Here is a 15,083-nt window from a genome sequence, read left to right as displayed (position 1 = left end):
TCCTTAATTTACTTTACAACCTCTATATTACAGGAATGGTTTGCAGTTTATGTGGAACTTAATCAGCAAATTGCAGCACTCTTAAATGCTGGGGATGAGGAAGATCTTGTGGAACTGAAGTCGCTGCAGCAACAACTTAGTGATGTTTGTTATCGACAGGCCAGTCAGCTGGAATTTAGGCAGAATCTCTTACAAGCAGCTCTTGAATTTCATGGTGTTGCCCAAGATGTAAGTGTCTACTCTGATTGCTTTTCTTTTCTTCAAATTATCTGAATACTTATCTGCACATCATTTTTGCAGGTTTGCATGTCTCCTAATTATTTTTCTGGAACAGTAAAATTTACTGGTGGGGGAAATAAGATACACTTCTTTGATTTTTTAAAAAATTTTAAGGCATTCTGCATGCAACTAAACTTTTTTTTTTTTGTCTAATTAGAGTGTCCCAACCTCTTAGATATATTTCATTTGGATAGTTTTTTTCAGTCTTCATGCTTTATAACATAGATTGAAATGGAAGTTTCAATACTTTTTAACATTCTGCTGACCTGGACATACTTTGTCTTCCTGGTGCATGCATCTGTGTGTTCTGTCATTCAGATAACATGTATTCTAATTATTTGTCCTTGTCTTTTAACAGCAGAGTCTTTTTCAAGTATAATTGTGATAACCTCATTAGATATAAACCTCATTAATCATTAAACACTTTAGATGCTGATTACATCAGGGTTATCTCTTTGGTGTCCCTCTGCTTTAGTTGTCTCAGCAGTTGGATGGCTTATTAGGGATGTTGTGCGTAGATGTAGCACCAGCTGATGGAGCATCGATTCAGCAAACTTTAAAACTGCTTGAAGAGAAGCTGAAAAGTGTTGGTAAGCAGATTTTAAAAATGCTGAAACATAAGGGTTCTTTTTTTAAAAACTATCACTACCATGGTTAGACAAGTCAACTTATACTGATCTAATTATAATTATTAACAGGGAACATAGGAAAAATTGGTATAAAAAAGGCTTTATCCCCTTAAAGGGTGTAATTTATGCTACAGTGTTTATTTTTCATTGTTGGTCAGTCACCCTTCCTTCACAGGGCCTTTAGCCTTTCTTGTTTACGCAGCCGAATCTACAGGTGCTATGTCTTGCATATTCTATGAACAGTTATTTGTAGTGCATGCATAAACTGTAATTAGCTGTGAAATGTTCTGTGGTAAACCCTGTATGCCCCAAACTGTGTTTTATGCAATGATTTTTGTTGTTGCTATATCCTAACCTTGTGAAAAAATAGTTGGTTTGGTTCTGTGCATTTGTTTCTCCAAACTGGGAATACTGCCGAGGTTACATACTCTCCAAGGAGAGGATGGTCCAGTTTCATTAAGCTAGTACCCTTACTTGACACCAAGGCTTTTTACCTTTTACTACAGTAGGAAATACAGTGAATTTCCCTAAGACGTGACTGGGAGAGGTGGATAGTGGATGTGAAAATGGGAGGGGAGTTGTATTGAGTGGGACAGGAGGGCAAAGGAGAATGGAGGAGAGGAAAGCAGTAACTTAAGGCAGAGATTTAGTGGAAAATGGTCACATGTGATTGAACCAATTTAATTAATTTTGAAAAGGACTTGAGGGAATGGGTTTGAAAAATCACGTTTGTATTGGCATTTTACTTGCTTACAGTCTTCGTTATTTTTAACAGATGATATGAGGAATACATGTTTAGTATTTAATATGCCAAATGAAATTTATTTCAAAATGTCACAAGTTTTCTTAAACCATATTTTTCTTTTAAAAATGCTAAAAGAATTCTGGTATATGTACCTAATTTAGAGTCTTGTAAACATATCCTAAGTGTTGCTTCTCGTTGGGTGTAAGCTGGACAGCGCCTATACTCAAAATGTTCAGTGTCCTTTTACAGTGAGAATACATTGCTTGAATGTATTAATGTCTTGTAACTCATATATTTTTTGAACAGAATATTTGCCTTGTTCTCCTAAAAATTGGACTACATAAAAACAGAAAGGAAAAAATTGAAAATCTTATCAAAATAGAAATTCTCACACTTCCTATTTGCAGTTTTGAAAAGTAATTGTTATCTATGGAAATTCACCTTTTGGAAATTCTCTTTAGGGAGAATTTGAATGAGAGGGAGCTCCAGTTTGAGCCACATTTAAAGGGGTTTTATTGATCGAAATATTCAGAGGGCTCCATCCCAAAGTAGTTTAATGTACAAAGTTGTTATACTTGGAATCCAAGTACAGTATCTGCTGAGAGGATTTACTTAAGGGAGGGAAAGCTTCTCTGGTTTAAGAGATTAAATATAATAACTTTTGTTTTAGATGTAGGATTGCAAGGTTTGCGTGAAAAAGGTCAAGGTCTTCTGGATCAGATCTCCAATCAGGCATCCTGGGCCTATGGAAAGGATGTAACCATCGAAAATAAAGAAAATGTGGACCACATACAAGGAGTGATGGAAGATATGCAGCTTAGGAAACAAAGGCAAAGTTTGACTGTTCATGTTAATTTTTGCTAAGACAACCTAATATTAATTAAAATGAAAAGTGATGTGATTATATTTTCCATACAAAGTAAAAATTCTTACCTGTTATATAGTAGGCATGTAGTAGGTTTTTGGTGAATGTAATGATTATTGTATATAATTGTACTAACAAATAATGGCAGTTTGTTCAATTAATGGGTACATTTTCCCTTTTTACTCAGTGGTAAAATTTTCGGTTCCACTCAAGTACATCACATTCCATATCCCCAGTGTAGCCTATGACTCGTCTATCTTTTAAGAAAACTCTTTTTGGAGAATTTTGCTTTTCTATTTTCATTTAGTTTAGAGTTGCTATTAAATCTGTCATTTACATTGATGTGTTTCTTCATCTAAACATTTCAGAAATTTTCATGCATCCATTGTTCTCATATTTGCTGTAGAAGGATTAGACAGTAAACTCTGGGTAAGATGATTTTTAGTTTCCTTTGATGTAGAACTAGGAATTTAAAGGGTTCTTTGAAAACTCAGTTTGCAATAGCAATTGCAGAGTATTGCAAAGTAAAGGATTAAATTAACATATGCTAGTATATATAGGCTAGCATGGTTGTGTGAAAGCTTTGTACACTTCGAAATTCTAAGGTCATCAACAAAAACCTCACAGAAACTCTTCCCTTACATCACAGAGAAAATAGTCATTAGACAGAAATTCCTTCTATCCTCATATCTGCAAACGTATCCATTTCATTATTTATTCTCATCACAAAGATGATATATGTCTGCTCTTATCAAAGCCGTGTGTCCCCATCATCTTCTCACTCCGTCAATTCCCATTCTCTACTCTGATCCCTGCCTTTCATTTAAATGCTTAAATCTCTCCTATTAAAAAAAAAATTAGACAATTACACACATGCATATACCTTCAACCCTTTGTCTTCTAGCCCTAGAATTCTCCTTCCTGACAGCTGTCATTGATGGTCTAATCTGCAATCATACTTCCTCACTGCCTCTAGTTACTTTTCATCCCTTCTCGGTCTCCCCTCTCCCCTCACCATTTCACTGGACATACTCTTACTGATGTCACAAGTGACTTTGTAATTGTCATGTGTAATAAATGCTTGATCTTGCTCAAAATCCAGGGAATACTTTTGGTCCTGACATTGCTTGACCACTCTGAATAGAATTAGGCACAAATGACTTTTTCTTTCTTCTTGAAACTTCCTGACGACCTTGTCTTCTTTGAAAACACCCTCATGAGTCTCCTCCTGGCACTCTGTTTCTTCTTGGTTCTCTTCACTGGTTGCTTGTCCTCTAGCTAATTTCACTGCTTTCAGGGTTTGTTCTGAGGCCAAATTCTCTTCTCACTCTACTACTTAATGACTTTCTTTAATATTGACCATGATTAAGTAGTTATGACTCTGACCCAGACCCCTCTTCTGTATGTTAGACCCGTAGTTCCTCTTACTTACTGAATGTCTCCACCTGGATGACCCATACACTACTCAAAAAAACTAATATGGACAGATCAGAATCATTCTCCTCCAAAACTTGCTCTTCTCCTTTAGTTTCCTATCGAGGTTAAAAATACCATCAGCTACCAAACTTGGAATTTATCCCAAGGATTTATTAAAATCCTTACTCTTCCTCATCCCTTACAGCCTAATCAGATGCCCAAGTTCTGCTGTCTCTGAATCATGAACACTTCATTCTACCTGATCTTAGCTGCCTCTGGCATTGCTCGTCTACAGTCTGTTGTGCAAGAGCACAATCTTTTGTGAAGCGCACATCTAATCCCCAACTTCCTTGTATAAACTCCTCTCAGTGACTTCCTATTTTCTCAGATGAAGTTCAGTCTCTTTGGAATAGTATAGGAGACCCTTCATAATCCAGTCCTGCATAATCTTACCTCCTTTGATTTTTCTACAAAACCACACACTTGTTTTCACTTTCCTGAACACATCATGTTATTTCATGCATCCATGACTTAGAATACGTCTTTCCTTGTTTTCTGCCGACTGGATTCCTACTTATTCTTTAAGACTCAGGGGTACTTATCCTTGGAAACCTTTTTAGATTTCTAAGGCAAGTTTGTTACTTGTTCCTCCCTATTCTCATACAGCTCCGCAGTAGTGTTTATCACATTGTTTATTTGAAAGTCCATCTCCCCGAATGAGACCATCTTAAAAGTAGCGACCATGTCTTATCCTTTTCAAGCACATTAGTCATACCTGACAATATGTGTTGAATATGTGTATGATATCATCTTCATCACTGAAGTGTCTTACATTGTCTTCAAATTGTAAAAATACTTATCATGATTACTTCCCTTCAGTCCCTTGTAGAATTGTTTAACCAAGTTGCATTTTAACAATATGTTATGGGCTTTTGTTGAGGGCATCCTTATAAAAAATAGCCTTGTGACAATGACTTACCTATTGTTATCAAGTTTCCTTAAGAATATTAACTATAGTGGAGTCCAGTGCCTCATGGGTAGCTTGTTATTGGTATTTGGTACTGCAGTGAGTTTCCACCTTCTCATCTAAAGTTCATGGAATTGTATGGGAATGAAGGGAATCAAAATGAAGGGATCAGAGCTGAGCTAGATCAAGTCAGCTTAAAATTGTAATCTGTATATTATCCAGGCAGACCACAGTAAAATTTAAGAATACTCTGAATTGTGTTTCTCTCCACCCAGAGATCAACAGAATTTTTTTTCTTTCTTAAGAACATAGATGGAGGTTTTTTTAAATTCAAAATTTAATATTACTCTGGGTAATGTATAATGTAATGAAAAGCTTTATTTATTGTTTTTATTCCCTTGGAGCATCATTCTCTAAACTAGTATTTTAGAAACTTTACATTTTTATCTTTGAAGGTTGTTTAATGCTAATTGGCAGTTGATATTGCTTCGGGTTTTAGTGTACTGCTGTGTTTGTGCTTTGCTTCAGTATTTTGCAGAATCCATACTATACTCAGGAGGGTTTGTGATTTAGTACCATTCAGGTATTTTAAGGTTTTGATATAACACAGATACAGATATCCTTAAAATTCTTACAAATCAATACAAAATAGTTACAGTCTCCATAGTGTAGGACTGAGTATTTTAGTATACTGTAAAACATGTGTGCCAGATGGTGGTGTTATACTAGTTATCAACAAAACTGAAATGTCCTAAATTTATGTTTGGATTTATTAGATGTGAAGACATGGTAGATGTGCGAAGATTAAAGATGCTTCAGATGGTGCAGTTGTTTAAATGTGAAGAAGATGCTGCCCAGGTAAAGATCAATCAGGCACATTATGCACTTGCCTTTTCTTAGAAGATTGATTTCACCTAACTATAAACAAAAGTGTACTTTTCATGGTCCTAAGCAAGTAAATTCATTAAGTCACATTCTAGTTTATCCTGTCAAAATAATAAAGTTTTGTATTCCCACTTACCTTATTGGTCTCATTTTTTTAAAATTTATTTTAATTAATTTATTTTTGGCTGTGTTGGGTCTTCGTTGCTGCACGCGGGCTTTCTCTAGTTGCGGCGAGTGGGGGCTACTCTTTGTTATAGTGCACGGGTTTCTCACTATGGTGGCTTCTCTTGTTGTGGAGCATGGGCTCTAAGTGAGTGGGCTTCAGTAGTTGTGGCACACGGGCTTCAGTAGTTGTGGTGCGCGGGCTCTAGAGTGCAGGCTCAGTAGTTGTGGTGGGCTTAGTTGCTCCGTGGCATGCGGGATCTTCCCGGACCAGGGCTCGAATCCGTGTCTCCTGCACTGGCAAGTGGATTCTTAACCACTGCACCACCAGGGAAGCCCTTACTGGTCTCATTTGACTTATCTTCTCAATGAAATGCTCTATTGAGCTAGAAATTGGGATTATGTATTATTTATTACTGTTGATTTGGTTGTCAGTTACACATCCCAGGATGAAGCCTGGTATAGCTTATTGCTTTTTAACCCACAAGAAGGTTTTTCAGCTAGATAAACAATTTGCTATCTTTGTATAGTTAGCATCAAAGAACATGATTCCAGCTTGACCTAGAAGAAACTTATGATTTTAAGTAGTAACATAAATCTATAATGAGATTCCAATAAGATTATATTACATAAACACATGATGTTCTATTAGTATAAATCATGCGATGTTAATTTTAAATGAGTGCTTCTCTTTAATAGGTCTTGTCTTTAGATTTTTAAAAATTTTGAGTGGGAGGAGAGGTCATTAATTCATGTAGCTTGGCATTGAATGAAATAAGCTATTAAGGTTATAACTAATGGATTAATTAATCACATGATAGTAATCTTTCTTTATATAAATATGATGTTTTGATATAAGACATAAAGAGTTATGAATCCAGCTTCACTGTTATTTATTTTCATTTAGGCAGTAGAATGGCTAAGTGAACTTCTGGATGCTCTTCTTAAGACCCACATCAGACTGGGTGATGATGCTCAGGAAACGAAAGTTCTACTGGAGAAGCATAGAAAATTTGTTGATGTTGCCCAGGTGCAGAACTGGTTATCTTCCTTTTCTACAAGCTATGTGTTCGCATAGCTTTCTGCATGATTGTAATGTAACTTAACCTTCCAAGTCCAAGAAGATTGGTTACGTTAATCCAGAAATATTACAGAACTAAGAAAATGTCAGCCGGTGAATCAAAACTAGCCTGCATAAACTTGAGAGGGTTTATGTTTTCCTGAATGCAGGTTCTGTATGCTTCCTCTGATTTATGGTATATATTATGACATTTTTAGGCAGTAACTGTTCACTCACGAAAGTATATCAGTAAATGACAAACCCTAGTTTCTGCATCTCACCAGTGTTAGCATAGCAACACAGATTTTTTTTTTTTTGCATGTGAAAAGTATCTTAATTTATTTTCCCTAACTATTGAGTTCACATTGTAACAGTGTGGTTTCCTGTATGTAATATAAAGTGCCCATTTGCCACCCATTCGTTTTGATCAATGAGGGAGCAAACCTTTTTTTTTTTTTGTGGGGTGGGGGGTCATGGTTGAGCAGACCGAGGTGGGGAAAACAGAGTAAGAGAGGGAAGCCAGACAAAAAATCAACTTAATAAAAATTAACTGAAAGTATTGCTTCCCCTTTATCATTTATGCATGCAGACAACTTGTAGCAGTAAGTGCCAGTGGACTTACTCATTATTGATTTCTAGTAGTGTTGCTTAATTGTAATCTCAGTCCTCCTGCACACTTTCCCATCCCTCTTTTCAGAATTCTTTTATTATAATTTCATGTTGACTTTTTCTTTTTTAGAGCACTTATGACTATGGAAGACAGTTGCTACAGGCCACAGTTGTGCTGTGCCAGTCTTTGCGCTGCACCTCTCGATCATCTGGGGATACACTTCCTCGACTGAACAGAGTATGGAAACAATTTACAATAGCATCTGAAGAGAGGGTACATAGGCTGGAAATGGCTATTGCGTTTCACTCAAATGCTGAAAAGGTTCGCTTTTTTAAAAATGTAGTTTCAGTAGTGTTTGTACGTTTAAAATGTGTTAACCTTGTAATTTTGTTATTAGTCTGTTTTTTAAAATTTATATTAATTTCATTGTTTAAAGCTTGTTTAGATATAATGTATTGTCTTAGAAAGTTCAAATCAGATTCTTAGTAAGCCATACCAGTGCTAGAGTACTGTGGTTAGAGGAGTTGAAACTATCCAGTAGTCCTCTCTCAGCAGCACGTTTCTCCTCACCAGACCTGGTGCCCAGAATGTACTGTCTGTTCTTTCAGGTGTCATGACTCCCATCTGTTTCATTATGCCAGGAAAGGAAACTTTGCTTTGGCAACTACTACTATTTGTCATAAATTTTTTAAAAGGTCATTTGTGATTTTTATAATGTTTAGAGACTGTCCAGCTAAAATTATGAGAGTAAGGATAAAAATTTTGTTAATGTGTTGTCTTTAAAGATTCATTCTAGAATTTATTATTTAATGAATTCATTAGTCCCAGAAACCAAAAATGAAATATGCAGGCAAATTTTCAATAGAACCTTTTTCTCAACTGCACAGTGAAAATTTATAGCACCCAAGCCTTATATTTCCATTCCAAAGAGGAGTCTTACTAAGTAGTTAACTTTGTTTTGATCTCTTAACGATCACAGTTTATATGTAGGGAATGTTCAATACAATTTAAGATATGAGAAACCTAAGATGTAAATGTGATAGCCTTAGTCTGTGGAACAGAAGAGAAATTGCCAGGAACCTCAGGAATTAAGCAGTTTCTGTCTGTGTTATGCAGTACATTTGTTAGGAAATGTCCACAGTTAACTCTTTTTGAGCTGGTCACTGAACTCCACAGGTCAGTGTTTTAGTGTAAAATGGGCCTGGTGATGATGAATGAACGTACACAAAATGGCTTGACTTGTTTATCTACTGATGGTTTTAATGAAAACTTTTTATTGAAGTATAGTATTAACATAGAAAAGTGTACAGCTCAAATGTTCTGCTCACTGAATTTTCATAGAGTGAGCATGCCTGTGTAATCAGTGCACTATTCAAACAACAGAACGTTACCAGTACACCAGAGGCTCTCCACCCTCTTTTAATCACCCTGCTTCTGCTGCCCATCCCGGGGTGACCACTGGCCCTATTTCTAACACCACTGATAACTTTTTAGGATCGTGCTTTAAAAATGTATCTGCAAGGACATTTTAAAACCTAGATCTCTTTAAGAAATTATGTAAGAATGAATATGGTTGAGACTTTTTTTCATAGAAAATTAATATTCTTATTTCTTCTGGTACATGGCCTTTATCATGCTTGTAATAAACTCTTTAAGTTATTTTATTGTGCCAACCTATGTAAAGCCTTTTGTTATCAGATGTTATTTTTCTTTTGAGTGTGTTGTATTTTATACCAGTAAGCATAAATATAACCACAACTATAAGCAACTTGTATAGCAAATGATAGTGATTGGGAAAATATTTAAATTTAATCTAGAATTTTACAATATGAAAATGTCCTTTATGAGTAATGCTGAAGTAAACATAATTGGATTAAGTAAACTATAATGCAAAAAAAGTTGTAAAAATAAATAGTTTCTTCTGCCCCAAATTTTGTAGGTTTTTTTCTTGGAGGTAATTTTTTAAAATTAGTATTATTATTTTAAATCTGGAGTGTATCTTAGACCCATAGAACATCTCAATTTGGGACTAGCCATACTTCAAAAGCTCACTAACCACATGTACTTAGTGGCTACTATGTGTGGGTCTGTACTTGTAGACTTAACTGTTACAAATCACAGCATTTTTTTTCTTTCTTTCCTTATTTTCTTTTGTACCATTTAAATTTAAATGGTAATAGTTAAGGAAAAAATAATATCAAGGACTGTAGAACTTCCTATGTTTGAATTAAAACCTTAATTTACATCTTTTTTTGTTGTTATTTTTGTTTTGTTTGTTTGCTTACATCATTTAACTCAGGTCAGTGGATCACTTTTTAAAATAACTATAAAGTTTCTAGCTAGATAATCACATCAGTTATGTGTTTGTACTCTGAGTATATGTTGTTATGTATTTATATTTTCTTTCATTTTTGAAGTCTGTAAGCTCTTTGAGGTCAAAATCTGTATCTCATTCATATCCCAAGCTGCTACATAAACATAAAGTAAGTATTCAATAAATAGTTACTTAATGAATGAAAGAATACTACTTTTTAAGCACAGTTTGAGCTTAGATTCCAAATAGTAGTCTAGTATTATTTTTTTCTTGGAAATCACTATAAACCTCTTCATGCTCCAGTTATATTATTAGTAGGGATTGTGTATTTCATTTTGTTTGAATTTCTTGGGCCAGCTTTGATCAATCTTCTATAATGGCATACACGAAGATGCTAAGAACAGAATAAAAACACCTTCCATCTACTAAACTTGCATGAACTTGATTCCTTTTCTGTGTCTCTTGATTGATGTTGCATTTTTATTTGTTGCAGATTTTGCAAGACTGTCCAGAAGAGCCTGAAGCTATTAATGATGAGGAGCAATTTGATGAAATTGAAGCAGTTGGGAAATCGCTTTTAGATAGACTAACTGTTCCTGTGGTTTATCCTGATGGGTATGGTGCATGTTCTTACAATTTGTGTTTTTATCAGTAAGGTCTTAAAGAGATATCAAGAGAAGAAAGTCTGTTTTTTAAAAGTCCTGGTAAATTAGCTTTGGTTCACATTTTCAATTTCTACAAAAGGTTAGTTTAAAATGAAAAGAAATCCTACTGGGCTCTTAACAATAGTAGCAATTGGTACTTGCTGCTGTCAAATTTATTGCTCTTGATAGCTTGTTGTAGAATAAAGATCATCGACTAGGTTGACATCTTGGGTTCTCACCTTGACTTTAATGGTAAGGAGCTGGTGACTTTGGGCTTCATTCATGGAAGGGATGGGGAGGGAACTAATGTTTAGTAACTTAAAATATATACCAAGCCCCAAGTTAAACACTTCACCTTAATTACTTTTGACCAGGGCTAGAGCAGTATGATTATTTTGATTCACAAATGAAGAAACTAAAGCTCAGAAAGGTTAAGTAAGGTCCTCAGGATTTCACAGCTTCTAAGTGGAATTAGAATATAGTTTCAGGTCTGTCTAGCACCAGATCCATTCTCTTTTCACTGTGCTGTATGGAGTCCTAATTTCTTCATTTGTAAAATGATGGGGTCGTGATTCTCACATTCCTTTCCATTTCAAATAGTTGATCATAAAAATAAGAAATAGCCTCTTGAAAATAAACAGACCAGTAAATGAATCAGAAGGAGCTTTATCTACAAGGAGCTAGACCTTCTCAGTAAAAATAATTTAGAAGTAATCCAGAGGATGTTGAATTAAAACAATAGAGCGGGCTTCCCTGGTGGCGCAGTGGTTGAGAGTCCGCCTGCCGATGCAGGGGACACAGGTTCGTGCTCCGGTCCGGGAAGATCCCACATGCTGTGGAGCGGCTGGGCCCGTCAGCCATGGCCGCTGAGCCTGCGCGTCCGGAGCCTGTGCTCCGCAATGGGAGAGGTCGCAACAGTGAGAGGCCCGCGTACTGCAAAAAAATAAAACAATAGAGAAACCAAACCATTGAATACAGGTATCCTTACATTGTAACAGAGTGTAATGGGTATGATTGTGGACTCTGGATCCAGATTTGTTGGGTTTAAATCTCAGCTCCGCCACTTATGAGCTATGACATCTTGGGCAAGCCACTTAACCTTTCTGTGCCTCAATTCCCTCATCTAAAAATAGGGATATATGGGGCTTCCCTGGTGGCGCAGTGGTTGAGAGTCTGCCTGCCGATGCAGGGGACACGGGTTCGTGCCCCAGTCCGGGAAGATCCACATGCCGCGAAGCGGCTGGGCCTGTGAGCCATGGCCACTGAGCCTGCGCGTCCGGAGCCTGTGCTCCGCAACGGGAGAGGCCACAACAGTGAGAGGCCCGCGTACTGCAAAAAAATAAATAAATAAAAATAAAAATAGGGATATATTTTCCATACCTCCTCAGGTTACAAGAGCGAGGAAATTAAATGAGCTAAATGTATATAAACTACTTAAAACAATTGTGACACATGGTAAGTGGCACTACTACTGTGTCATGAACTTCAAATGATTATTTGGAATTGATATTGAGAAGATATAACTTTATGCCCAGGAACAAATACTATTCATAGTCTGTACTTAGATAATCTCTAGTCGTACCTAAACTTGAACAATCAGAAGTAGCTTAAAGTCATGTATATCTCCAGTGTATAAAAGAGAATAAAATCTAAAAGTTTATAAATTCAGCTGGTAACAGTATTAGTAGGGTGCTTCTGGTTGTTCCATTCCAGGAACCCCCCCCCTCCCCTCGCCAAAATCTCATTTCTGTGTTTCATAACCAGTTGTCATAAAGTCGGTCTCATTCTACTTAAGTCATCCTCGGAGCATCTACCCCTGGTATTTTTGCTTGGGCTTCTCCTCCTGTGTTCTACAAATAGCATGTGTCATTTTCATTTTTAAGATAAAAGAGTAAGTTAGGGCTGTATATTCTAATTTCACAACTTTAATATTTGCGATTATTATTTCATTCCCTTTTATATGATAATTTGTTTATGCTGTATAAAGTTTGACAGTAAGCTTAGTCAGATTTATCTTCTGTAACATTCTCCTAGAACAATAAAAGAAATTAGGTGGTCTCTCTGGATTCACTGCTTGAAGACCCAGGTTCAAATTCTGTTTTTTCCACTGTGTGATCTTAGTCATTTAATTTTCCAGGTCTTAGTTTTCTGATCTAAAAAATGAGGAGCTTAACCAAATTATTTCCAAGAACTCGTAGAGCTCTAAAAGATTCTGTGACTCTGAATACTGTGTCTTTGCAGATAGGATAAAATTAAATAATTTCACCTATTAATGTCCCAAATGATGGCTTAACATTAAACGGATATTTTACTTGGTAGCTATATTAGACAACTGGTGTCCGTAGCCCTTAGCACTGAAGTACACATACAAATTTTATATTTGTGTATGCTTATGGGCCCCAAGCTAAAAGTATAACATTTACACTGTTGCATTGTTTTGTTTATTTGTTGAATTGTTTGGTTTATTGAGATTATCATAAGTGTACGTGATAGGACATTTATACTTCTAATAAATTTTTCTCAACATGTCTTAATATATATTATGCCATTTTAAAAAATGTTTCTCCTACCAAATTGCTACTCAGAGGTAAACAGTATGGTCTGCAAAAAGAACTAACACCATACCACGTAGGTAATTTTTATGGTAATTTTTGCTTCCTTTTGCATTCACTGCAGTCAATGGATTTGTATTAATCTGACTGGGCTTTTTCTGTTTTGATTTTTAGAACTGAACAATATTTTGGGAGTCCAAGTGACATGGCTTCTACTGCAGAACACATCAGAGACAGGATGAAACTAGTTAGTCTCAAAAGGCAGCAGCTGAGACATCCCGAAATGATGACTACAGAGAGCTAATAGCTGCCTTCTTCCCGCAGATCTGCAGTTCATAATCCCGCATGTCGTTGGCATACTGCAGCATCGGCTACAATATGTTAAGATGCATTTCACAGCCAGGATAAGCCTCATTTCTTTCCATTACACGTTTCTCTCCATGTGTTAACATCTTGTAACTACCAAGGCAGAATTATTTAACATGCTTTGAGACCATAGACTCCAAGTATCTTAAAAGAAGGAACTGTAAACATTGCACTGAAAACTTGCTTTAAAGCTTTACCTGACCTGTCAGTTTGTAGATGAATAACTGATAATAAGCTTTGAATGGTGCTAATAAGAGTTTAGGAATTCTCTCTATAAAAAATGGTTGCCCTTCCTCCCCGAGTGATGTAGTAAATTTAGACTATAGTTAAACTGTTATTAGTAGACAGTGGTGTCCTCAAAATTTTACTTTGTAATTCTCCTTCAAAATTGATTATTTTTATTGTGTCAGTATGAAGAAAACCTTCAGATTTTTGATATATCATATTCATTAAAAAACATTTTCCTATTTGTATTGATAATGTATAAAAGTTGTTTGTGCTTAATAAAAGGCTTCTTTTAAACATCTTATTTAATTTGGTGGTTATATCTATTTCCAAACATGAGTGCCTTATTTAAAAGGGCATTCTTAGCATTGTGAGGATGGTTTAGTATTTGTTTTTTCATGTTGCATGTATTTTAGCCAGGAAATTTATATGTAAGCATGTGTATATAATAAATAAGCATGTTTTATCATGAAAAATTATTGTGAAGAACAATTTAGATCTTTAAGAACTTATGAATAATGGAATACTATTTCTCATTTTTCTCTTCTTCAACTTGAAAAATGTTATCCAAATTATTAACTACCCTGAAGATATTTTGTTTCTGGGGGAGGAGGGCTGGGGAAGAAGGCCTACATAGTTACTTAAGTGTAATCCTTTATATCAGAGTAATCTTTCAGGAACTAAAATAGCAATTGTTAATAAAATTAAATTTCTCAAGATAGACTAGAAGCAAGATTCTGAAGTGGTATAATAAAAATTGTACAACTCTTTTAGAAATAAAATTTATGAAATGTTAGTGCTTTTAAGTTTATATTAAGTTTAAATGGTAAAAACATAATTTTTTGTTAATTTTTATTTCAGAAAATGTTTTTGAGAAAGATTAAAAACAATTTGTAGTCTGTGATCAATACAAAATTATGCAAAGAATTGTATGCTGGTTCCTTTCATTGTCTACAGAAATGCTCGTGTATCTTCTAATGCAAAAAGCTCCCTCTGAGCCTGCTGGTTTCTCCAGCCTTCTTCACTGCCAGACTTCTTGGAGAAATCCATATCCATTGACCCTGCACCCTCATCACTCACTGCTCAGCACCTTGCAGTCTGGTTTTACACAGACCAGCAATGCAGTGGTTCTCAATGGGCTCCCAGTTACCGAACTGAATGACTTTTTTTTCTCAGTCTGCATCCCTTATCCTTCTTTGCCTCTGCAGCATTTATACCATTGAGCAACCTTTCCTAGACAGTGTCTTCTCCCTTGAAGATGTTATCCTCTGCTGTAACTGAGTCCAGTCACATAAGTCTTACTTAAAATGCATCTACTAAAATGTGCTCTCTCTGATTCTGTCTTCAGGATGCTTCTGGAAGTA

The 15,083-nt window shown here is 35.7% G+C and overlaps 1 protein-coding gene across 3 annotated transcripts in view; it reads left to right on the top strand.

Annotated features, from left to right (window-relative positions):
• Positions 1 to 14,191, top strand: part of SESTD1 (SEC14 and spectrin domain containing 1) — a 132,747-nt gene extending 118,556 nt beyond the window's left edge. For all 3 annotated transcript variants that reach the window (XM_082841907.1, XM_082841906.1, XM_082841905.1), the window contains exons 11-18: positions 34 to 228; positions 755 to 869; positions 2,324 to 2,483; positions 5,678 to 5,759; positions 6,856 to 6,978; positions 7,748 to 7,939; positions 10,426 to 10,547; positions 13,303 to 14,191. In XM_082841907.1, the coding sequence (XP_082698033.1) occupies positions 34 to 228; positions 755 to 869; positions 2,324 to 2,483; positions 5,678 to 5,759; positions 6,856 to 6,978; positions 7,748 to 7,939; positions 10,426 to 10,547; positions 13,303 to 13,432 (1,119 nt within the window). In that variant the 3' untranslated portion in view covers positions 13,433 to 14,191. The remainder of the gene's footprint in view (positions 1 to 33; positions 229 to 754; positions 870 to 2,323; positions 2,484 to 5,677; positions 5,760 to 6,855; positions 6,979 to 7,747; positions 7,940 to 10,425; positions 10,548 to 13,302) is intronic.
• The last annotated feature ends 892 nt before the right edge of the window (positions 14,192 to 15,083 follow it).

The sequence above is a fragment of the Leucopleurus acutus genome (genome assembly GCF_964270905.1).
Source record: "Leucopleurus acutus genome assembly, chromosome: 6".
Taxonomy (NCBI): Eukaryota; Metazoa; Chordata; class Mammalia; order Artiodactyla; family Delphinidae; genus Leucopleurus; species Leucopleurus acutus.
Note: the sequence above shows the minus strand (reverse complement) of the source record. Positions and strands in the feature narration are given on the sequence as shown.